The following is a 25,792-nucleotide window of genomic DNA, read 5'->3' on the forward strand; positions in this document are numbered from 1 at the left end:
AAAAACCATTAGGAACTGGATAAATTTAAGGTTCATGCAAACAGTACAAAATCATAGTCTGAGAAACATACTCATGAAATGCCAAGTGTTGGGAGCTGTACAACAAGCCAGCAAGATTCATTGTTCCAGCATTAGCTTATTCCCAAAGTCTTTATCTCCAGAATCTATGCTCAGCATGAGCTGTCGCTCATCATCAAGGACCAGCTAGCCAGAAGGGATACTGAGGAGCAAAGCCTTGTTGCAACTGGGCATTTTATGTCGTTCAGGGAGAGATTTTGGATGCTGGGCCATCTGCATAGTGCAAAGTCTTTACCCCAGGTGAGACATGGCTGCTGGGAATTATACAGGGCCTGGTCCTAACATAGCCTCCATGCAGGTCCATGCAGAATTAACATGAATTTGTCCTTTGTTGAGTGAACCAGATCCCTACTGCCAATTTACTAATATTACAAGTCACTAATAATCTTCCGTATCTTCCATACAAATGTGGATGGATGCACAGTACATTAATTGTATCAAAGTATTCAGGTCCTGCTGGTCAATATGAAAAATTATCAGTGGTTTAGGCAGCAGACTCTACCACTTGAATCCACACCCAATTTGGCTTACGATTTCTTACTGGGATGTTACTAGAGATGCTTTAGTTAACATCATAAATGTCTCTCTGAAAGAGGGCGAGAAGTCCCTTGCATAAAGGACACAATTATTAGCCCTCTTCTTAAGAAGCTTACCCTGGTTACTCAGGGTTGGATAAATATAGGCTTCTCTAACTTCTCATGGTTGAAGTTGACTGGGAGAATGGCAGTCCTGGCTAAAGTAGGAAAACATATTATCTTGACCCACTTCAAACTGCCTTTAGTGTGGGCTATGGGATGGAGACTGCCTTGGCCGAATAAATGATAATTCTTTGGGAATTGGCACAGGGAGTTCAGCTCTTTGGGTTCTTCTTGACTTCTAAGCAACTTTTGATACCATTAATCTTGGTATCTTTTTGATATGACTGAGAGATTTAGAAATAAGAGGCACCGTTTATGGAGCTCTTTCTCCGGTGCTTTTCAATATCTATCTGAAACTAGGGGGAGATTACCAGGAGATCTGGAACTGGCTATCACTGTGCTGATAACATCCAGATCTATTTCTCAAGGAATGGTGTGGCTCACCTGAATACTTGCCTGGAATCAGTAATGGGATGGATGAGGGATGAAAAAATGGAAATTGAATGCAGAAGACAGAGGTGTTCATTGTAGAGAACCATAATTCCTTTTAAAATATATATATATTTATTGAGAATTTTAATTACAATAATAAAGCAAATGCAAATTAAACTCAAAGAGAAAAAGAGAGAGAGAGAGAGAAGGAATAAAAAGCGCAAAGAAAAAAGAAGAAAGTAAGAAAAAGAAAAAGAACAGAAATATTTAAAGAAGTGACTTCTGATCTTCATTATAAGTATAAACAGACTTAATAACGCTTCACCCCCATAAGGTTACAGATATCTCTTCTTCCCATAACCCATCCCTTATCTATATGCAAATCCATAAATCATCAACTTTTCAGTCCTGGTGTGAGCAAAAAGTCCGTAAAGGAGTCCCAGAACCTTTTAGAAACATGTCTTATTTTAATCTTGGTCAGACAAACCAACTTTATATTCCTTCCTTTAACTTCTAGAAATCTTGATTTTCAATTCATTCAGCTGTTGTTGTAAGATTTGATCTCTCTTTAATTTTTTTTCCCCCATCCCAAAAGCTTCTTCAAGGCTTTAGCAAACCTCTTTTGTAAATGCAATAAAAAATCCTTATCCAGGTCATTCTCTTGGTTTATCATTTGTATTTCCACTTTAGTTGTCTTCTCTGTTTTATAATCCATGCTTTTTTATTACCCAGTATTTCTGGTTCTAATATTTCTATATCAGGCAAAATTTGTTTCACATCTGTCATTCCTTTGTTAACATCTTTTGGACATAGTCTATCCATAGAAGCAGACATAATTGCCAACATTGTAACTTCTAATTTCTGACCCCATTCTTCAAAAATCTGGAGTATTTCAAATGTCATAACATTATATGTCATTTTGTAAATTCCAGTACTAACCAAAGAGTCACTTTGTATGAGATGGGTGGCTATATACATATGATAAATAAATAAATAAAAACAAAAGGCAAGCTATCACGTTTTTTACTTTTACTTTTCTGCCTGGAATCTTTAGTCCCCTTTAGTGTCCTATCTCTGAAATCTTAAAGTCTCAAATCTCTGTTATGACTTAGGATAAACAAAACAATGTAGTTCCCATGAAAGGCCATTTATTTATATAATTATTTCCAAAATCTTATACTAAAAGTCCTGATATTCCAAATTTGTCTGGTCCCTTAATTCATTTATAACTTTCTTGTATCAAAATATTATTTAGCTTTTTGCCATTTATTTCCAATTCTTTAAGTTATTAAGTTTATAGTTAATTTTACTTTTGTTTGAGAATGAAGGTAAACTTACCAGGTGGCTTCTCAGACTTGTTGTTCTGAAGATCTCTAATAGCCATAAGATACTTAAATAGGCAATTTTTAAAAGTGATTAGAAAGTGAGGTTAGCAAACCTAGTGTCCTTTAAAAGGCTCCGCCTCAGTTGTGAGCATGATGTATGATCTCTTCGTCTCCTGGCGCTCAAACCCATGGGAGACCATTTTACTTGTTATTTGAACTGTTGTTAAGGTGTTGATTTTATTTATTCATTTTTTTATTGTAAACCACCAAGAGATTTCTGTGGTTGGAGGCATATTAAATAAAATGAAATGAAATGAAACAAGCATTTTCTACAGTGGCTGTTTTGTGTTAAAACTATTTGAATACTTTTTGGAAAAGGTAATTAAATGGTTGTCCTAGATAGGCATTGGTCTTTATTTGGAAATTAAAAACTTTTTACATGTTATTGCTAGTGAACTGAGAATGAAACACAGAAACCTGTATAAGATGTCCAAATAGGTAAGAATTAAGAATCAAGCCTGAAAAAAGGGCTGTAGTTCAGTGGTAAGAATGCAGGGTTTGTGTCAGTCCCAAATTTCTCTTTTTTGAAAACCTGGATAATCAGCATTTAGTAGACAACATTGGAAGACTTGGTGTAAAGTATACGCTGTCTTATGGCCAGATAAGCCTATATTTGTAAGGCTTGGTTAGCAGTAAGCTCTCCTGAATAGAAACAATGGGACATATGTTTACGCAGATAAACACATTCGTACCATAACCCCGACTCGTCCACCAGCACATGCAGGTTTGGTTTGCAGCAAAATCTACTATTTTTATATAACGTAAAGGGGCATTAAGTCACAAGTAGATAAAGGGAAGAGTCTACACTGGCTTCCATAGAAGAGGCATCTGCATTGATCCTTGAATGAAATATCATTCATTGTTAACTGAATAGTTGTTTCAATTAAAGCAATTGGATATTATGAGTTTTTTTCTTCCTTTTTTTTTCAGAAAAACGAATGGCTATGTTTGAACTGCCAAACTCAGAGGCTGCTAGAAGGAAGCCTAGGAGATCCTGCTCCAATGCCACTGCCCACTTCAAAGCCACAGCCAACTGGATCCCCCCGGCACCAAGGTGGAGGTCAGCAACAGAGAGGAGCCCAGCACCATGAAACATCAGCTGCTAAAGACAGGCATATTGCACATCTCAGGACTTCAGAACAAAGCAAACTACCAATTGCCACAGTCCAAAAAAAAATGCCTGCTGCTCCATCTGAAGAAAAGCCACTGCCTAAATTAGCTGAAGAGTCTCCAAAACCTTCAGAAAGTCCATTGTCAAAAGGGAAGATTACAGCTTCAAAACCAGAAAGAGATATCAAAGATAGCACGGTCGCATCTGAATCTCAAAAAACAAGAGAGCAAGAGGTAAGCACCTTTTCACTTAGCAGTGTATGAACAGTGGATGGCAGTGTGAGATGTGTTGGAAGATGTTCAGCCTAAGACAATGTTTCTCAATCTCCACAACTGTAAGAAGTGTGGCTGGCCTGGGGAATTCTGGGAGTTGAAGTCCACACATCCTAAAGTTGCTGAGATTGAGAAACACTGACCTAAGAGCTAGTGAGGAAAGTTTATGGCAGGCAGACTGGGGATCGTAGAATCCATCATGGCTTACAGCTCAAAAGATTTCTTTTCAAACATACATGTATGCAGGAGAGTAGGTTGTTTGTTTTTCCCTTGCTGGTTTTTTTTAATCATCCTCAGCTTTCAGAACATTTCTCAGTGTCTCAAGACACTCTTATTATCCCCCCAAGAAATATCCCTTCCAACACAATTCTGTTTGCAAATGTGCTAGTCTCAAAAATATATGTAATTTGTTTTCAAGTCTCTTCTGATCTGGTGAATAAAGAAAGCATGATAGTATAGTTTATAGTTATAATAGGACATATTTACTGTAAATCTTTTTGTGATAGTTCATTCACAATCTAAATGCAAGATTTGTTGGATCTGAGCACAGCTCCATCATTTTGTACCAAACATTGGCCAGTCAGATGTTTCTGGGAAGCATACAATCTCTCTCTCTCTCTCTCCCTCTCTCTGATCACATTCGTATACTGTATGTCCAAGGAGGATCCAAACCAAGTATGTTTGCTAATGGTCATTGATTCACACCAGCCTTCCACAACTCAGATGTGCATTTCCAGATGCACATCTGCAAGATGCCTCCTTTACTGGAGGCCTGGTCATTCCGTGACATCTTTTATTTCTGTCCCAGCTGTAAGTCGAGTATATATGTGGGGGATGGGCAAGTCACTACATTTTCAGAAATCTTTGCTTGCTTGCTGAGGGTAATTTCTGCAGCAAATGTTCCTGTGGTATCTAGAATAAAATTTGGAGCTATGAAATCAGTATCAGATTCTTTCTGCTATTGGGTAATAATAGGATAGGAATTACCAGAAATTAGCCAAGTTTAGTTGGAGAGAGTAAAGAGAGAATCAAAGGAGGCAGAGTGTTAGGTGTTACTGCACAGCAGGAGGCTAATTATGAGATCTCCAGAAAAAAGCAAATTGAATTTGAGTACCTAAGAGAACAGCCATTAGTTGTTGCTAGTGGAAGCATGAAGGTGAAGAGGAGCAAGCCCTGTTAGGTTAAGGTCTCACAATACACCTCTTCCAATCACCATCTGGAGTGATTAATAAGGACCAGGGTATTCCGTGGATAAGTCACACAGCAGACAATACCCTTCAAGGTAGAAGCTGACTGTGGGACCTGATTGGCTTTGTTTCCACTTGCTTCAATGTATGAGACAATTAAGGCCCATGCAAAGGGAAAGTAATGAAACGAAGGCTGGTGTGGGTCTTCCGGGCTGTGTGGCCGTGTTCTTGAAGTTTTGTTTCCTAACGTTTCGCCAGCACCTGTGACTGGCATCTTCAGAGTGCAGGAGCACAGACAGGAGCAGTTCTCTCTGTGCCCAGGGTGATGTGACCCTTCCTCACCCTGGGCACAGAGAGGACTGCTCCTGTCTGTGCTCCTGCACTCTGAAGATGCCGGTCACAGGTGCTGGCGAAACGTTAGGAAACAAAACTTCAAGAACACGGCCACACAGCCCGGAAGACCCACACCAGCCATCGTATGCCGGCCGTGAAAGCCTTCGACAATATAATGAAACGAAGTTCATTAGAGGGCAGAAAGAATTTTATTTCCTTTTCAGTGAGAACAAAAAGAAATCATAAGTACTTCAAGAAAATAAAAGGAGACAATACACAATATGGCAGTTATTAGGCTCTGATACCACATACCAACTTACAAATTCTAAGCCTTACATTTCAATATCATATCACATAATCCCACACCAATACATCCATAGTCTTGCCCACTTTACAACATATCAAGAGGGCGGGGAGAGGTTATTTCTGGGTTTGCCTCTTCCTGTTTGATATAGTTTCATGTGCGATCCCATGGCATCTGGGTGCTTAAAGGAGTTTACCACAAGAGCAGACCTCGTTATGCCTGCATGCAGAGGTGACTTTGAAAAAGATCTTCAGGGCATTTGCCACAATATACAGTAGGGGATCTGTCCAAAGTGTGTTTCACCATTTGAACTTTTGGCTTGAGCAGGTTTATGCCAGAAGGGCTTCTGCCTGAGTCTGTTATCTGCATTTCATGCCTAGGTTAGGGCCTTGCCTGTGAAAGTTTGTTCGTTATGACCTACACAGGAATTATAAGTAACACATAGAGGCAAGCCTGTTTCCCCTTTCCCTTTTCCCGGGAAGCTAGCATTCAGGACCACTGATGTAATAGCAACATGCCTGATGAATTGTCAGTTTGAGCATATTCTACTGACAGGTCCAGAGGGGGTAGAGAGGACAGATCCATGGCATTCAATGACAGGCTGGAGTTTAACATTTCTGATCCCCCATTCCAGACAGGATCCCAGGGTGGACAACATACCCAGAATATTTCCCAGTGTTTTACTTAGCTTTCTGCGCTTGAACAGAAGGGTTCTTTGTACTGGACATTGACTCATTTCCCTTTATTGTAGATATAGACCCCTCACTTCTCCTGAGCTGCAAGTTGGGAATAGCTATTAGCACAAGCATAACCTTTTTGGAATGGGCTCTGTGGGAATCCCCAATTATACAGCTGCCAATATTTTGAATGGGGTATTGATTAAATGAAAAATTGTAATCAAGCTAGTCTGATCAGCACCCTTCTTTTTATTTCTGGTGTTTCTCCACAAAATGCCAGCCCCCAAACTGAGCACCAAGCATGGTTTCTGCCTTTCGGGATTCTGATGAGTGGCCTTTTGCCTCACTGCTACTTTATCCCCAGTACTGACATCTGAATTGTGAGAAAGATCTGGTTGGGATTCTTGCCTTTCAAAGCATGAAGAAAAATTTGCTTCCTAGTCTCAAATTCTATGTTTCTGAAGTTGTACGTGAAGATTTAAAATGTTTTAATTCTGCATGTGAATTACGAGCACCACACCAATTTTATTAGAATCCTGGGAATAAATTTAGTACTTAGCTGAATTTCAGGAACATTTCTGAAGTGCCCTTCGGGGTCAACTTTTGCTTGAAGGAATTTGTAGGCAAGAATGGAGATGGAGTTCAGTTTCCAGCAGAACAAGGCCTTCTTTATTAAACAAAGAAAAACGCCGGTCAGGATTTGCACGAACAGAGCACAAGTGGGGCCAGATAACAGAGCATCCCAGGAGTACGTACAGTTGGGAATCTGCAATGGGGAACAAAATCCTCACTCCAGCCCTATTTAGAGAAACTGGTAGCCTGCAGGAAGTTGCCGAATTGCTGGAGCAGAAATGGCTCATTATATTACAATCTAAACTTCCACAAAAACCTCTGACAGAGAGAGAGCAAAGGTAAGGAAGATGAAAGAAGGAACCATAATCCTTAGTGATGTATGTCATTTGTTTTGAAGAAGACTCATTTTCCAAATCTCTGGCCAATAGTTTTTGGATTAGTATTGGGAAGGAGGCATCAGATCACAATTGGTTTATCAGATCATAGCTGCCCATGCTTTTTCTCAGATTTATAATATTCTAATTCTGTATTATGTAGTGAGGCATTTGGGGAGCTGGGAGGAGTATGGCATTCCCTAATTATTCCGATGCTTTATCTGAGGAAGATTTAGATCCCTTGCAATTCAATAGGGTTTTCAAACCCTGACTTAGAGAGGGCTTTGATCAGAACAATTAGGACCTATCCCATTGCCATCATTACCCCACACCAGTTGGATAAATGTGGACTAAGAGTACTCTGTCTAATAGAATTGCAATAGTTACACAATCACGCCCAAATTATGATCGTAAATGGTTCTGTGTTGTCCTAGAGGGATGCATCAAGCGAGAGTGCTGACTTCATAAATTCCTATCCGAACAGCTGTGTTTTGGCAATGGAGCCAGGTTGGTGCTCAGTCCAGCCTACAGCCACTGCAGGCCCTGAATGGTTGTTCCCCTGCTCTTTGTCCTTCCCATCTTTATAGTGAAGGCAAGTCTGACTGGCTGGCTCCTGTCTGAATGACTCCCAGTACTTCTCTTTTTCTTTCAGGGAGAGCTCCTTCCTCATTCTTTTTAGCCTCCATTCTTTTTCTTTACTTTCCCAGATGTTTGTACATCTGGATGCCTTCACATCCCCTTCCAGCATTCTCTCATTTAACACAGATCCTTGCTTCCCTGCACATAAGGGCTTGTACTATTGTTCCTTAATGTTGTTCCCTAATTCTGCTGTAGGTCCATAGAAACTTGATGGCAATTAACAATTGATGGTTCAGGTTCATAGGAACGAAGAAGTAGCAATTGAAACTTGGTAGCTTGGCTCCAATCTCCCTACTTTGCAACTTAAAGGTAAAAAAAGAGGGAGGGAGGAAGGTGGAACCATTGCAGTAAGCGGTACAGTAAAAGGAGGGAGGGAGGGAGGGAGGGAGGGAGGGAGGAAGGAAGGAAGGAAGGAAGGAAGGAAGGAAGGAAGGAAGGAAGGAAGGAAGGAAGGAAGGAAGGAAGGAAGGAAGGAAGGAAGGAAGGAAGGAAGGAAGGAAGGAAGGAAGACTGGGCAGAAACCAAAGACATGATCACTGGGAAATGTAAGGATAGATGTGCTTGCAGAAGAGGTAGGGAAAACATGGTGGCCAGGAGGCTATACTAGACTCCATAGACTTTATGGGCCATCATTGGATCAGTTTGAAGGGGGAAAAGGAGAAGCTGATGACCAACTGAGAACAGAACCAGCAGCCCAGGATGACATGGTTGTACAGGACAGCAACCAGCCAATGTTCAGAATAAAAGAAGGAAGACAATTCATGTTCCAGATGTTCAGTGAAGACAGAAAAATACTAGCATGTAGCAAGGAAAGGACATAGCTATTCACACCTATTTTGGCTCAGTTACCTCCAGCAAAGAACATATGACCCACCAGGCACTTGTGAACAATAAAATGAAGGGGCAGAATTGAAGCTTGAGAGTGATAGAAATATAGTGCTTGCCTCCTTGCCCTGGCATGAGGATAGTCCACTAACCATTTCTGGAGTTCATGTCCGCATGTCTCCACCTGCATCTCAATATTCTCCTGCAACTGAGACAGCCAAAGGGTGGCTTAAGATGCTATGCTCTGGAAGTGGTGTTTCCCTAATATTCTACTTCAAAATACTGTATGGAAGCAATGTAGGACATATTGATGTACATCCAAGAGGCAGCCTGAAATGACATCCCTGTGATGGCACTCTTGTGGCTCTGGTTGGTTCTGCTGGTTTCCTGTGAGACTGGAATCCCCTTCAGTCTGGTTCCTGACTTCTTCATCCACCCTTCAGTCCTCTTGCTTCCACAGATGCTTTTTTTTTTCTTTTCTGAATGAATTAGTCAAGGAGGTGACTTATACAGTGCAAAGCCCTGACTACTCCTATCTGGCTTAAAATATGTAACTGAAAGGACACAACTCTTTGACTACTATAGCCTGAGTGGCTGGGAATTTCCTTCCTTGTAGCCACTGCTCCCAGGAAAGCCATGGTTCCTTGCTTCATCTTCTTACATTATATTATTATGATAATTTAAGCTCCCACACCAATCCCCACAGTTTTCTCAAACTCCAGCTCTTCAGCAGCACTTATCCACTGCTTGCATATCAGTTGCAAAACTTTGGATGACCATTAGATGTCAGCCAAGAGACACAACCCCCCCCCCAAACTCTTTGCTGCCACCTAGAAGTTGATACGTCAAACAGTTTCAAAGGAAAAACTAATCACTTGGTTGACAGTACAAAGGGGAAAAAATGCAGCATATGGAATAACAGGAGTGTTATGCATACCAATCGAATGAGGCCTTTCACATACTGAATGACATTGAGCAGGACTTCAGCCAAGGGAACCACCAATCATGGCTCTTAGACTGTTAAAGCTATATGGACAACACCACAGCACAGATCCATTCAGGTAATGGCATGTTATGTAGGCAGCAAGATTTAGGTTCGCAGAGTTTCCCGTCACCTCTGGGATGGGAGGGGGGCATGGCAAAGCAGCTGTTCAGCTATCAGTGTGATGTGGCTGCCAAAAACGGCCAGTGTAACTTTAGCTTGCCTCAGACTATACAAAAGCATAGTTTCCAAATCACAGGAAATGATAACTCCATTTTATTTTGCTCTGGTGAGATCTTGCATTGAGTCTTCTGTCTAGGTCTGAGCTGTAAGAAACATATAGAGAAATTGGAATAAGTAGAGAGCAGACAAGGGCAATAAGAATAGTTAGGAAACTCAAAATGAAGTTGTATCAAGAAAGATTGAAGGCATTGGGCATATCTGGGCATAGGTAGCCTTGAAAAGAGAAGACTGAGGGGAGATCTGATGGCATTCTTCAAATACCAGAAAATATGTCGTACTGAAGAAGGTCAAGATTGTTATCTTTCATTCCAGAGTGTGGGATGTGGAATAACATATTTAAGTTAGAGAGGATTTCTGTTGAATGTTAGAAAAAAGTCATAATAGAAAGAGCAGTTTGGTAGGGAACCAATTACTCGGAGAGGTGGTCTCCCTTTCATTGGGTGCATCCAGTTCAGATGGATGCTAGACAACCACTGGTCAGTGGGCTTTAAACTGGAATTCTGCACTGACCTGGGAACTGGACTTGACAATTCTATGAGGTGGCATCTCAGGTAGTCGATCCTGAAGCCTACTCCAAGCTAAGCTGGAAAAATGTATCATTCAAATAACTGTCTTTGTGTGTGTGTCTAACATTAAAAACATTAATGTGTGTGGATGTGTGTGGTGAGAGTTAATGTATTACTCAATAAGGTATGGGAAAATTTTAAAATGATTGAATAACACATTAGACAACTTTTGTGAAAGTCCACAGATAGAGATCTCCAATGCATTCTTTTGCAGAATAAGAGTCAAGGATGCTGATGCTTCTCTTCGCAAAAGCAACTGTTGTATGTCTGGACTTGACTTTAAAACTGCACAGCCTTGGGTAGGTCAGATTTTTAAAATGGAAGGATCCAGCCAGTAAGACATGACACTGTAAACCTGAGTTTCTGGCTTGAGGACAGAGAATATAGATTTATAACACTTCAGAGCTAGCTGCTTGGGTTTGACACACACTTTTCATGGTCCTAAGGTGCTTGCCGAATGTAGGCCTGTCATCCACAGATGGATGGAGACTTATGAATATTGCACTGAAAATCAGATTATGCTAAAACATCATTTAAGTAAAAAAAAAAAAATCAGTTGCATAAAATGGGATAAACTTTTTAAAATGAAATGTATACATTGAGCACAGATAACTAGTTATCATCGGTGATCAGACAGAATAATTCTGATTTATACTGTAGGTTGTTTGAAAAGACCCTGTTCTTTTGTTGTTGTTGTTGATGATTAGAATCTAGCAAGGAGGTATCTTTTATTAATTACGCGTAATACTGTTATACATTTGTGTCAGGTTACAAGGGTGCACATTTGTAAAATAAAACCCAGACTTGTATTTTGACTTGGGTGGGATAGGAAAAAAACAAATGAATTATTTCCTTGGGCTCCTCGTATTAGGAATCAGTCCTGCATGAGCTTTCAAATTATAAAAAGGTAGAGAGGATCTGGTTTACCAGTCAAAGAGCATTGCACACAAATTCTGTCTTTCTGCCATAACTAACTCTCTGGATTAAAAAGGCAAAAGGAACTGTGGAAAAACATGGAGTTCTAAATGGAGTATGTCATCAGGCCCCTGAAAATTCCATAAAGGGAACAGAGTGAGTGGACAATAACAGCTCCACCTGGAAGCACCAAAGTTAGGGGTGCTGCTCTCATTTTTTAGCATATTATGGCTGCTGTTTGTTGAGTGTTAGAAGACTTTATGGTTTCCAGGAAAGTCCAGGTTAATTACAACTATAAATTGCTGTAAGCCTGAACAATAAAATGAATTGTGTTTACAATCAGTTATAATGGAATCTTAATGGATTTTCATTTCTTTTGTAGGAATCCAGCAAGCCTTATCCCTCAGACGTATCCCGCAGCCCCCAAAGCCTGAGTGACACTGGCTATTCATCTGATGGGATCTCTAGTTCCCAGAGTGAAATCACAGGCTTAGTGCAGCAAGAAGAAGAGCAGCTTAATGAAACAGGAATTGTAGAGCCAAGTCCTCCCAGTCCTTCTGAACTTACTAAGCTGGAAACCAGCATGCGTCCTCTACTGGAGTCAAAGAGCTTGACCCATCTACCAACTGACCGTGGGAAAACATACCATGAATTAAGGGAGGAGCAGAGGCAAAGACAGAGGCCACGGTCGCTTTCTATCACTCCAGAAGCCTTTGATTCTGATGAGGAGCTAGAAGACATAATGGAAGAAGATGAAGACTCTCTGGAATGGGAGAATCAGAAGGAGAAGAAGGAAAGCATGGAGCCTTCAGATGATTTTGGCAGCAAGCTACACCATGACTATGTGGCAGAAAGTAGTGAAGTAGGATTCTCCCCAGTACCAACTAGGCAGAAAGGCAAAGAGCCTGTAATGACAGATGAAGAATTCATGAGGAGGCAAATCTTGGAGATGAGTGCAGAAGAAGATAACCTTGAGGAGGGAGAAGAATATGATCATGCAAAATACAGCATTGCAAAAAATGGACACAAGCCTGATTCTGAGAAAAGCAGAGAGGCTATCGCATCCAAGAGACGCCTGCCTCACAGCTCGAGCAGCATATATGAGGAGGAACAAAAAGAACTGGAAAGCACTGAGAATGATGACATGGCTGCATCTCAGGGAGGTCTGCGTCGTTTCAAGACCATTGAGTTAAATAGCACTAACAACTATGGCAGAGACATGGAGTTGAGCCAGGAGGCAGACATCAACCTGGACAGAGAACCTGAACTGGAGATGGAGAGCCTCACAGGCTCCCCAGAAGATAGATCAAGAGGTGAATATTCCTCCACCTTACCAGCAACCACACCCAGTTATACATCAGGAACATCCCCAACTTCTGTCTCTTCTCTAGAGGAAGACAGTGACAGCAGCCCAAGCCGCAGACAGAGATTAGAAGAAGTTAAGCAGCAGAGGAAAGCCCGGCATCGCTCTCATGGCCCTCTACTGCCGACCATTGAAGATTCTTCAGAAGAAGAGGAGCTGCGTGAGGAAGAGGAGCTCTTGCGAGAACAAGAAAAAATGCGAGAGGTAGAACAGCAGCGGATCCGGAGCACAGCGCGCAAAACAAAAAGAGATAAAGAAGAGCTGAGGGCCCAGAGGAGGAGAGAGAGGTCTAAAACTCCACCCAGTAACTTGTCACCTATTGAAGATGCGTCACCCACTGAAGAACTGCGTCAGGCTGCAGAGATGGAGGAGCTGCACAGGTCTTCCTGTTCAGAATATTCGCCCTCCATTGACTCAGAGGCAGAAGGATTTGATGTCATTGCCTCCAAACTGTACAAATCTGGCAGTGAGTACAATCTTCCAACCTTTATGTCCCTTTATTCTCCAACAGAAAAAATGGCTAGCTCTAGTTACCCATCCAGCAAGCCCCTGAAAAGTGCAGAAGAAGCCTATGAAGAGATGATGAGGAAGGCAGAAATGTTCCAAAAGCAACAACCTTTCCAACAAGGTATTTCCTACAACAACACCTTTCAAGAAGTAAGCTATCGTAGTTCGGAGGGCCAAAACAATTTTGAATATCAATACATAGATGACTATAGTTATGATAGTCGGAATGTGGATTCCTCACAAACTGACTATCAGAATGAGCTTTCCAAATCTGGGGCACTTTATGAAGAAATCCTTCAAACATCACAGAATATCTCCAGGATGCATCAGTCTTCTTCTCTGGATTTGACACTTGAACAAGAAATGAAGAAGAAAGGGAGAGAAGACCCCTATCCAGAGAAACAGTTTTTGAATGCAGAGAGTGCATATGAAAGTGGCCCACTCACTCCAGGAACAAGTCCTACCCAACTGTCTGCTCCTGTCTCCTTTTCACTGACTGAAAGCAGTGCAGGCAGAATAATCCCCGATGTTAGAGTCACTCAGCACTTTGAAAAAGAGAGTAATGAGCAAACCAAGTTTCATAGTTCCTCAGCCACAGCTAGCTCAGTTCCAAAGAGTGTAGCAATGCCTTATTCATATACTAAAGGATCCAGCACAGTCACTACCATTGTTTCTAGTCCAGCTAGTGCACCCCGAATTTACAGCTCTCCAACTTCAAGTGGCTCTGATGTACCACCTGTGTCCACCACTAGCCAAAGTCAGACGAAAGTAACTGCAAGTTACGGCTCTCAAACAGAAAACGTTTCCAGGGTCAGTGGGCCATCAGTAAGAGACAAATACCAAGGTGCGACTGATAGCAAGACAAATGTACCCATGACAACCCCCAAAATGTATTCTTTTTTCAAAAGTTCTAGCCCACCCCTTTCCCCTTCTTCTCCTACTCAAAGTCCTACTTATTCTGTTCCAAGAACTGGGATGCCCTCTAGTTCAGGGGTGGGAGCTAAATCAACAGCTGAGTTTTCTACCCAAACACATAGCACAATTATTTCATATGACATTGCAACTACTGGGGTATCAACAGCTTCTCCAATGATTGCTCAAGGAACACAAACTCCTCACAGAGCCAGCTCCCCACGGCTTGCTAGGCAACAGTCATCACAAGAAGCCCCCTTTATGGTCATCACATTAGCATCTGACGCAGCTATTCAAACAAAGCCAGTTGGTGTTAGTTCCTCCATTTCACCACCTTCGTCTCCAACTCAGCAAGGCCGCCAGCAAACAGTACATAGTTACAGCCAAACGGTAATCAGTGCAGTGCAACTGCAGCAACAACAGATGCAGGCCACTTACACCAAGGCACAGCCAATGCTTGAAAAAGCCTCTCCTTACACTCCAGGGCAGAAAGTGCAGACCACTGCTACTGACACCATCCCTGGTGTGTACAGCTGGGGCACACTACCTGCAGAGAATATTTCTTTGTGTAGGATATCATCAGTCCCTGGGACATCTAGAGTAGAACCCGGACCTAGGCCATCTGGTAGTAGTATTGTAGATTTGAGGACAGCAATAAAGTCAGTTCCAATTATTGTAACAGACCAGGGAATGGATCTCACATCCTTAGCTGCTGAGAGCAGAAAATATTGCCTCACTATGGACCAGTCACCAAGTCGGCAGTCCACAGCCATCCAACCTCTAATCATTAACCTTAACGCCCAGGAGCAGCCACATGCTATCATTAGCAGTGCCACTACGGTCAGCATAACAGTTGCATCTACTGTGCTTATGTCTCAGTCAAAACAGCCAGCGGTCTATGGGGACCCTTTCCAAAACAGAATCGACTTTGGTCAAGAGACAGGAAGTCCAGTCTGTCTGACGCAAATTAAACAGGTGGAACAAGCAGTTCAGACTGGCCCCTTCAGAGGAACCATGAGTGGAGTTGCCACATCTGCTTCGATGGGCCGGCCGGAAACAGCAGGCCCGCAGCAAACAAAATTTGCAAGATACAATTTGCCCAACCAAATGACATCCTTGATAAAGAAAGATACTCTGATTACTCAGACCAGCAATGCTCAAAATATTGTGAGTGCCATTCCCAGGCAGTTTCCTCAGGATCAAAGCTCAGAGATATACAGAGGGATCCCAGTGGAGCTGAAAACTCAGACTCCTTCAGTTCCTCTTGGAAGTAAGAAGTCCCAAGTGATGATGGTGCAGATGGATGACATAGCAGCAGGATCTGTCACAAAACTAATCAAAGAAGAGCCTCCTTCTAATGCCCTGGACCTCACCGGGATGAAGCCTGAGAGCCAAGTAGCATGCTGTGATGTAGTATACAGATTTCCATTTGGAAGCAGCTGCACCGGGGCTTTTAATCCGTCTCCCAAAGTGCCAGAGAAACATGTTGGGGAAGCAGCTCCTGTTGGCAAAGCTAGTGGTCAGTATTATGGAACCAGAGAACAAGAAATGCCAGAGACATACCCTTACCGAGAGCGATCGGTACCAGCACCTCATCCATATGAAGAGCACAGATTCCATCCGCATGGCTTGTTCGGAAGATTATATTCATCAATGTCAGATACCAATCTTTCTGAAATGGGTTTGAACTATTACTCAGTTAAAGGAGAGCAGCACTTTCATTCCCCTGCTGGAGATTCTGCGGTGGATTTGACAACTATGAAGCATTCCTATAGCCACAGTTTTACAGAGGGAGGTAACATAGGGCACGGGATGCAATATGGCTCTTTCTCTGACCTCCGACAACCCACAGAATTACTCAGTCATTCATATCCCATGCGAAGGTACAGCTCAGCCTCCAATATCTACTCTGATTATAGATATTCATCAAGAGGGGACTTGGCCAATTTCCAGGAAGCCAGCCTCGCTCATTACAGTGCTACAACTGCTCGTGAAATCAGCCGAATGTGTGCAGCACTCAACTCCATGGACCAATATGGGGGCAGACATGCAAACAGCCCAGATCTTCTTCAGTATGGACATAGTGCTCTTGGCATTGCACCAGGAGGGACTGGAAGCATTATGGCTCAACAGGGTGCCATGAAACCAAACATGATGTACAATCCAAATTTCCCAGAGTCTCGTTCTGGCTTTGGAAATTTAGCCCAATATAATCTCTCAAGGCTTGGAGCTGTCAGACAGGTACTCCCTTCCACAGCCACTGTACGAGCTGCTGATGGCATGATTTATTCAACCATTAATACACCGATAGCATCAACCCTTCCCATCACCACCCAGCCAGTTTCTGTGCTACGGCCCATGCTTCGAGGCCTGTACAGGCACTATGCTCCAGGTGGTATCACAGCTGTCCCTCTGGCTAGCCTTACCAGAGTACCCCTAGTTACTCCTAGGATCCCCCTAGCATCTCAAGGTCTTTATCGCTATCCTATGCCCAGCAGGCTTCCAGCAGTTCCTACCGCATCTGTAATGGAAACACCAATGTATTTAGGGAAACCGCTTAGCACCACTGCAGCCAGCACTGCTGCCAGTACTGTAAGCCTAGCACCTGCTGCTAAGTCCCCTGCTCCAAGCACTGCCAGCTTGCAAAGACCTGAGCAGACAGGGGTTGGCATGCGAGAGGAGGTGTCTGTGTCATCTGCAGAGGTCCAGGGTCCTGGCAGGGACACCAGCCAGGCACAGCAGGAGCCACCTCCCCGAATGCCAACCCAGAAGCATCTGACAGAAGCCGCACAGGCCAGCGCTGCTAGCAAAGGAGCTATGGAAAGAGAAGAAAAGGAGAAGGAGGAAGAACGGCAGAGGAAGCAACAAGAGCATATCCTCCAGATTGAAAGGGAAAGAGTAGAACTGGAAAAACTGAGACAGATGAGGCTTCATGAGGAACTGGAAAGGGAACGGGTGGAGTTACAGAGACACAGAGAGAAAGAACAGCTCTTGATGCACAGGGAGATCCAGGAGCTGCAGTCCATAAAGCACCAGGTCCTCCAGCAGCAGCAAGAGGAGCGACAGGCCCAGTTTGCCCTACAGCGGGAGCAGCTCGCCCAGCAGCGCCTGCAGTTAGAACAGATCCAGCAGCTGCAGCAGCAACTGCAACAGCAGCTGGAGGAGCAGAAGAGGCAGAAGAGTACCTTTCCTCCAGTATGTGACCCAGCTGGCAGGATCCCTCCTCAGGTTACCTCTGAGATAACTATAGACATGCAAAGGACCTTGGCCCCAAATGGGCAATACTGGCCACCCCTAAACCAAACCTTCATTGCTACAGCAGCCCCGGGGCAAGAAGGACAAGCGCAGTCTCGCTACCCAGGACTCCAGAGGCCTCTTACAAACTCAGCCTCTGAAATGTCCCTGCAGATGGAAGATCAGTGGGAAGCTGGTCGGGGGATAAAGAAACGGAACTCTATGCCTCGTCTTCGGGACGCATACGATAAGGAGCCCAGCCACGAGCCCTACATGGTGAGAAAGATCACAGACAGCAGCGTGCAGACAGATGAGGAAGATGGCGAGGAACGCTTCTATGCATCCCGGCGGCGCCGTCCTCGGCGCAGCACTGACTGCAGTGTTCAGACCGACGAGGAAGACAATGCTGAGTGGGAACAGCCAGTCCGGCGCCGACGCTCCCGCTTCTCCCGCCACTCCGAGTCGAGTGCAGAAAGCAAGGCAGATTCTTCTGCAAAAGGCACGGCCAGCATAGCGGTCCAAACGATCAGTGACTGTTCTGTGCAGACAGAGCCCGACCAGTTCCTCAGAGTGTCCCCTTCTATCCACATCACTTCCCCTGATCCCAAGGTGGAGATTGTGAAGTACATTTCTGCCCCAGAGAAGACTCAGAGGGGAGAGAGTTTGGCTTGCCAGACAGAACCAGAAGTACAGCCCCAGCCAGGCATGGCGGTCCCTCAGCTCACGGTGCCAACCACAATCACTCCTTACTCCTCCAACATCCAGATGGTTAGCTCCGGTCCCCTGGATCCCCATTCCGTCCAACAGCAAGCACTAGCAAAGAAGAAGCCTGTTCCTCTTGAAATTGGCTACCAGTCTCACTTACCTACAGATTCCTTGTCTCAGCTTGTGTCCCGACAGCCCCCCAAGTCACCTCAGGTCCTCTATTCCCCGGTTTCTCCCCTCTCCCCTCATCGATTGCTAGAGTCGTCCTTCGCATCCAGTGAAAGGCTCAACAAGGCCCACGTGACTCCGCAGAAGCACTTCATGGCCGAGTCCACCCAACGCCAGCAGACCCTGCCTCGCCCCATCAAAACCATCCAGAGATCTTTATCTGATCCCAAGCCCATCAGCCCCACATCAGAAGAGTCTGCAAAAGACAGGTTTTCCTTGTATCAGCACACACTCCTCCCCACCAGCCAGGTAAGACTGCCTTGTGTATGAAAAATGAGCTGGATCTGATAATATTTCAGCTGTTACTTTCAAAGCCCCAAAGATCTTAGATCAGTCCACTGGTTTTATCAGTGGATCCATATATAAGCAGCAGGCCAGGAAAGGAGGAGATGTTTCTAGCTTCAGATGAAGATGGACATATCACTCCTAATGTCCACAGCAGGTTCTGCATTTACACTGTGAACCTGACATCATAATTTGTTTTACATCTCTACCTGCCTGCAGATCCATCAGTAGATCTATTCGTATTCATGCTTCTTTTCACCTGCTATGGGCAGACTGGAGCCTTTTTTAACCCCCAAAGCCCTGTTTTTGTATTTTTAAAAAGTATGACTATTTCATTTCTTTTACTTAAATGGATTGTTGAGAAAATTTATATCAAGCAATAAGCCTGTACTACAGCCAGATTTTTGTCTGACATGCTGAAAATCTATAGCACCAATTTTTCAGAACACATTCCCGGACAAGGAAATATATATGTATGCTTAAAATGTTGTATTTGTCTTCATTCAGTCTACTCAGCATATCTCCCATATGACATTAAATGCTAAGAAACCTACAGGAATAATATAGATGTTGGAGTATCATCCTGTCTCTCTCACATAAATTAGCAATGGTATTCACTACCTCAACAAGCTCTGTTCCATCAGATTGTGGTTAAATTACTAAATGTGTGTGTTTTCATGATACGTTTCCCTTACAAAAATCTGTTTTATTTCCTTTTTCCTTAAATATATTGTTGATACTCTGTGCACACTCAGATACTAAACACAGCTAAGTCCAAAAGAGAGCGTGATCTATTTCTGCATTTTGAGAACATACCTGGCAGTACAGAAGTAAATGACTTGTTTGCCTGCCACCTAGTGGTGGTAAAAAGAAATACGCTTTTCTGCCCTGAATAAAAATACTTCCTGCTGACATGCACAGGACGGTGAACTTTTCCTTCATACTTAAAAGCCATACCGTGTTCTGCAAAACCATCATTCCCTGAGCTGCCTCAGCTAGCTCTCTTTTACAAGATCTGCAGAAAATAAACCAACCGTAGTACCCATCCTCTGTGAAGAAACACCAGACTACCCCGCATGTTCATTCCATCAATCGAGACAGAAGGGGCAAGAGGTTAGAACTGGCAGGGAGAGATTCGCTTTTGATTTCTGCTTCTGACATAGCTGAAAAACAGAGAATGAACCCCATGTTCCTGGAAATGCCAGAAAGGTGTCTGCTTGGAATGCACACATCTATATTCGCTAGGAGATAAAGCTGATGATGTACTTGCCACAAATGTTTCTAGCCTCTTCCCCATTTTTCTGTTAGAAATAGTGGTTAGGGAGGGGGAGGCAGCAGATAGGAGTGGATAGCACAGGGAAGGGGGTTTTCATCCGTTCCTGCTTCTCCAGAAAACCCTTTCAGTTATCCGTACCAAGAGAATTTTCACAGGGATACGGCAGTGGGAAAGAAAGGTAGAATACCAACATGAAATGAAGCTCCTAAAAGAAAAACAAGCCCAGCATAAGTAGCTATTGGCAGTTTTATTGTCTCAAGCAGACTTGAGATCAAGCAGATTCTTGGGAAGTAGTGCACGCATTTTATACTGTAGACCAGAGGAGCCAAAAACATAGCCTGTCAAAAAAACTACTTTATATTTAAAGAGATACAGAGATTCTTTTGATTGCAATGGAAACATATTTGCCAGGTCCGTCCGTCCTTCCTTCCTCCCTCCTTCCCTCCCTCAAGGCATTTCACAGAGAGCTATCTCATCTTCTCTCCTGTTGTATAAAGACAAAATTGTGGTGCTAAAGCATCATATTGAACAGGGGTGTGTGCGTGCGTCTGTGTGTGTGTGTGTGTGTGTGTGTGTGTGTGCAGAGAAAGGGGAGGTTTGTTCTAACCTGCTGTGTATGCAGTTTTTCCAGCTGTTTCACATGATGAATAGCAATTGAATCTATAGCAGATTTCTCCTGTTCCAGTTCTTTGTTTATTCACTTATATGTTATACTGGGAAAGCTACAGCTTCAGATTGCTTTTTGTTTGCCACAGCCTTGAAAGCATCAGTCCTCCAGGCTTTTCCAAATGAATTAAAAGCCTCATCTCTCCTTAAGTAGACTGAGGGCTTTTGCACAATCCCTAAAACGAATGTTGTCAGTATAGTGCTTATAGATATGCATTTTTGTCCAATAATTTTATTAAGATTTTAAAAAGAACAGTAAAAGATTATACAAAAGAAAAGAAAAAAGAAAAGAAAAAAAAGAATTTTTAAAAATCCCCCCTTTTAAGAAAGTGGCTTCCCACCCTCATCACAAGTAATACACAATTTCATAATTTCACCCCTCTTAATTAAGAAATATAAAACGCTTCATCCCATAACCCATCTCTAATAATAGAGATAGATAATAGAATAATAGAATAATCAGATCAAATAAGTAACATCTTCTCCTTTTCCAATTGTCAGCAAAAAGTTCAAACAGAGCTCTAAAATATTAAAATTAATTTAAAAAATATAAAACTCAACTTTGATTCTTAACTGTAAGCAAAACTCCATTTAAAAGGCATAAAAAAATATAAGCAAACCAAATCTAAAGTTTAACATAGCAAAAAATACTATTTCTCCTTTAAAAAACCCAACAAACTCCAATACACATCCCATTCCAAATGCCACCTATTTCAAAGATTACCACCCCAAATAACAACCCATCCTATTCAAAAAACATTCCAGATCTCAACTCTAAACTATTCACAAATAGAAGGTAAACCCAGCATCCTACTACAAAAAAAAGACTAAAATTTAACCTAACAAAAAAAGACAATTTCTCCTAAAAAAAAATTTCACACAATTAGTTACTAAGCATTTAGATACTAAACAATTAGGTTACAGAAAATAGTTATAAAGTAAAGAATTTAAACAGCAAATAAGCAAATCCAGCATGCCACATTTTTCCAGTCCAGATATCAGTAAATCAAAAAAAAAAATCCACCCAAAGTAACAACATGCTCCATTTTAACCCCGGTTGAATAAGCCAGTTTGTTTGTTTGTTTGTGTGTGTGTGTGTGTACACACACACACACACACACACACATACATACAGAGCAATCTTTCTCTGTAATCCATTCCAGCAGATATGCATTTTTCTGTGTGTGAACATGCTTTGAGCCTCTGCAGATAGCAGGACCTAGCAGACATTTGCTGATCTATGAAGTTAAGTAGGGTTTACCCTGGTTACTACTGTATTTGGATAGGAATTCCAGGGCTACCAGCTAGACTAGGAAAAAAAAATCATGAAAGAAGGCAGTGGCAAATATCTTTAATAACACTGCTAGAAAACTGCATGGATCTAATCACCAGGGACTAAGCTCTACTTGTGGGCTGCTTTAGCTTTCTAACCCTTTACCTTGTTTCCTTACCATTAATCAAGACTGGTACAAGATGCAATTTGCAAATGAACTTCAACCCTTATTTTCAGAATAAGCGTTTGGAAGCAATCGTGTTTAGCAAGTTGGCTCCTGTACTAAAATAGCAAGCTTCATAAAAAAGAGAAAGAATTTTTGTGTGAAAGGGAAGGACAGAGAGCCAAGTGTATGTATGTCTGAGACTACGATTAGAAGATCTGAAAACATATCTCAGTGATGCTTGTGAGTGCGAGTAATGTTGTAATGGTTCAACTGTGAGGTTGAAAAATATTTTGCATTTTTAATACAGCATAGGCTGAATGGATCAGCTATGTGTGACATGGTTGCCAAAAGGCAATTTTAGGCTGCATCAATAGAAGTACAGCCTCTACATTCATGAAAAGTAATATTTATATTATATTCTGCACTGGCCAGTTCCAACCTCAAGTTCTGTTCTGGATCCACTGTTGAAGGAGGAGTCAGACAAATTGGAACAGGGCAAATTGGAAAGGGCAACAAGGATGACCAAGGGTCTGGGAAGTCCTGTGAGAAGAGACAGAAGGAACTTATGTGATTATCATTGATAGAAAGATGACTTTGATGGGATGTCATAGAAATCCTCAATTGCCTGTGAGGACTGCAGCCAGAAGTGGTTCACAACCCATTAACTATCATCCCAGGAGGCAGGCCACAGAATGAGGGTTTTAGGAGTACAGATTCCAGTCGAATGATAGGGGGAAAAATCTTAATGATAGAAGTAGTTTGATGATGGAATGAATAACCTAGGAAGGTGGCAGGTTCTCCTTCTAGACATCTTCAAGTAAAGGTTGGACACTTTGTCACAGTATTTGGGATATTTATCATGACAGTTGGATGCTTACCTGCAACAATACTTTGTAACAAAAGCATATCAACCTTCTTGGCTTTGTTACTAACTATCTTTATGTACATCCAGTATTTCACACTGTGGAACATTCTTTCTATGAGACAATGTCCCCAACAGTACATCTGGACATTTAGTTTGATTAATTGTAAAGCGATGTATATTTTAAAAGACTACCTTCAAATTACAGCTGTATTCAGGCATACATCATATTCATACTGAATCTCCTTGTGTAGATAATGTTAGTATCTGCAGGGTCTTGATATAGTAGCCAGTACTACTCTTTGGGATTGTGCCAAAGAAAGGAAGGGCACATTTATATTTTTCTGTTTCATGTTTGCTCCCAACCACTTCTTTCTTTTTTGCATCCTCAGAGTCCTAAAATCCCTGATTTCCCAAATAACATTTCTCCAATCTATTTAACACACGTATGTCCTAAGCGACAAGAGTAGTGGGGGGCTGTGTATATTTCATAAGATGGAGAAAAGGTTGCACTGTTTTAGTAATCACTGTGAAATCAGCCACATAAAAGGCACCCATATGAATCACAGTAGGGCCCATCTAATCCTGTGTCCCGTTACCAACATGAGAGGGCAGATGCCCCTTCGTGAAATATTCAAGCAAACTGCCCATTCTTCTCTCTTGTAACTAGAGATCACTAACATTCAGTATCAAGACTAATGGTCCTGGATAAGCCTATCTTCCTCCATGAATTTCTGTAATCCTCTTCTTTAAACAATTCAACGCTGAACTCACCACATCTTATGATAGCAAATTCCAATTACAAATTAGTTGTTCAAAGAAGTATGTTTAAAGCATGATGAACATCTTCCACAGTAAAGACAGTGTGAACAAAGAATCATTAAATATAACCACAGGCGTTTTATCTTTCTTCAACAATCCTTTCACAGTTTTGTAATCTCAGAGTATGATTTTTTTGTTTCCTGCACATTATGTGTCTAAACAATTTTATTGTTTGATTTTTAAAAAGTAGCATGTATGTCATTCCTGTTTTCTTACTTACTTTATCAATACTTCCTTGCCAGAGCTTTGCTCTATTGATTTTCTTATTTGGGAAAGATTTTCATTTTTAAAGGAAGGAATATTTCATAGATCCTTGAACTCTGCTCATTAACTAGGTGGACATCCCTTCTGATGTTTTATGCCTTTAGTTTTAATCTGAATTATTAACATAGAATTAGTTTGTGTTCTAATGCTCCTATCAACCTCGTTTGCCTACTCCTCTCATTTTTAGATAATTCTTCTCTTGATAAGCATATAAGCAGCATTTCTAGTATTCTAACTCAAATGTTTTTAATGTTGCAAAGAACAGACCATATAAAAGAATAAAAGATCATTCTGTCTCTTTTCCAACTACTTTCTGAGAAAGTGTATGATTAGCAATGTGCAAAAATTTGTGTAATAGTAATTTTAAAATGCAAATGCTTCTGTTTAATTTTTTAAAGTTTAAAATCTCCTATTTCTAGAGTTTCATAGTTTTTCCATGACTACTCATAATATTTCCCCACCTCTTCCATTTGAGTTCAGCACTCCATGATATGCTGTAATAGATCATATGTACACACAAGACAGAGATGACACATTTTACAAATGAGGCAGGCTCAGATTCTTGGCAGATTCATTTGACTTCTCAGTACCATAATTTATCCTGAGCCATCATGAACGTTCTGCTGATTTAACCAGCTTTAGACCTACAGCATCTTTGCTTCTGATTGACATCTGACACAAGACATCTGAATGAACAATCTTGCATCTAGCTTAAGGGTAGTTTGTTGAAATTTTTGGACATTATAGGTTGGCCTAAAGTTTCATATTGTGAAGAAAAACTGCTGCCACCATTAGAAATCTGTACCCTGTTCAGGCCTTATTCAGTTCCTGGATTTGTTTCTGTAGAAATTATTGCAGTTCCTCCTTCGTTCTGCTGTTGGTCTGGACACAATGCATCTGCACAGTGAGGGACATCCCTAAAGCAAGGAGATAAACTGGGCCTTTTGTCATTCATAGGAGGGAAAAAATACTGGTATTGTTACCTGCTTTGCCATTCTGCATGGTATAGTGACTAAGATGTTAGTCTAAAACCTGGGAGACCCAGGTTGAAACTCACCTGAGCCATGGAAATTTACTGAGTGACTTCAGACCAGTCATGCTCTCTCCCCACTCCCTACCTTATGGGTTTTTTGTTATGGGGATAAAATGGAGATCTCCACGTAAGTTTTGTGGTCCAACTTCAAGAGGACAAATGCCAGAGCACTTGGCAGGCAGGATGAGAGGGATGATGCACATCTCCATGTATCTGTGCGCACAGCTCTCTGAGGAGCCACAGCCAAGCACACTTCAAGAGTGTGCCAGGGTTTGAGGATGGCTGGAAGGAGAGGAACATCAGAGATGAAGAGGAAGGTTGCATGCAGGCGAAGAGCATGAGGTGAGGAACCAGGAACAAAGTTACTGTGACGGAGGGTGTGGGGTGTGCACTTGCATGCCAAGTTTGCTAAGGGCCAAGAAAGAGACATAAAGAGACATAAAGCAAGGTTGAATGATTCATGGTCGGAGACTATAACAAGCCTTGAAATGTCAAGGAGAAAGGTGGAGATGTGGTCAGCAAGCCAAGGTCACAAGCAGAGCCAGAGATAGAGTCAGAGACATAGAGCACAGAGTGCAAGGCCCTATGTCAAAGTTGCTTCCAGCAATGGAGACACAACAGTGGCATTGTTTCAAACCCCTGCTATAGCTCCTTTTGAACAG

The 25,792-nt window shown here is 42.1% G+C and overlaps 1 protein-coding gene across 1 annotated transcript in view; it reads left to right on the plus strand.

Moving 5' to 3' along the window:
• The window catches only part of BSN (bassoon presynaptic cytomatrix protein), a 218,734-nt gene that overhangs the window by 182,230 nt on the left and 10,712 nt on the right, over nucleotides 1-25,792 (plus strand). The window contains exons 4-5 of the mRNA XM_088134003.1: nucleotides 3,464-3,877; nucleotides 11,917-18,732. Of these exons, the coding sequence (XP_087990129.1) occupies nucleotides 3,464-3,877; nucleotides 11,917-18,732 (7,230 nt within the window). The remainder of the gene's footprint in view (nucleotides 1-3,463; nucleotides 3,878-11,916; nucleotides 18,733-25,792) is intronic.

The sequence above is a fragment of the Python bivittatus genome, unplaced genomic scaffold, assembly GCF_059951505.1.
Source record: "Python bivittatus isolate LINGU-HERP-01145 unplaced genomic scaffold, Pbiv_v1 ctg000080_np1212, whole genome shotgun sequence".
NCBI classification, from domain to species: domain Eukaryota; kingdom Metazoa; phylum Chordata; class Lepidosauria; order Squamata; family Pythonidae; genus Python; species Python bivittatus.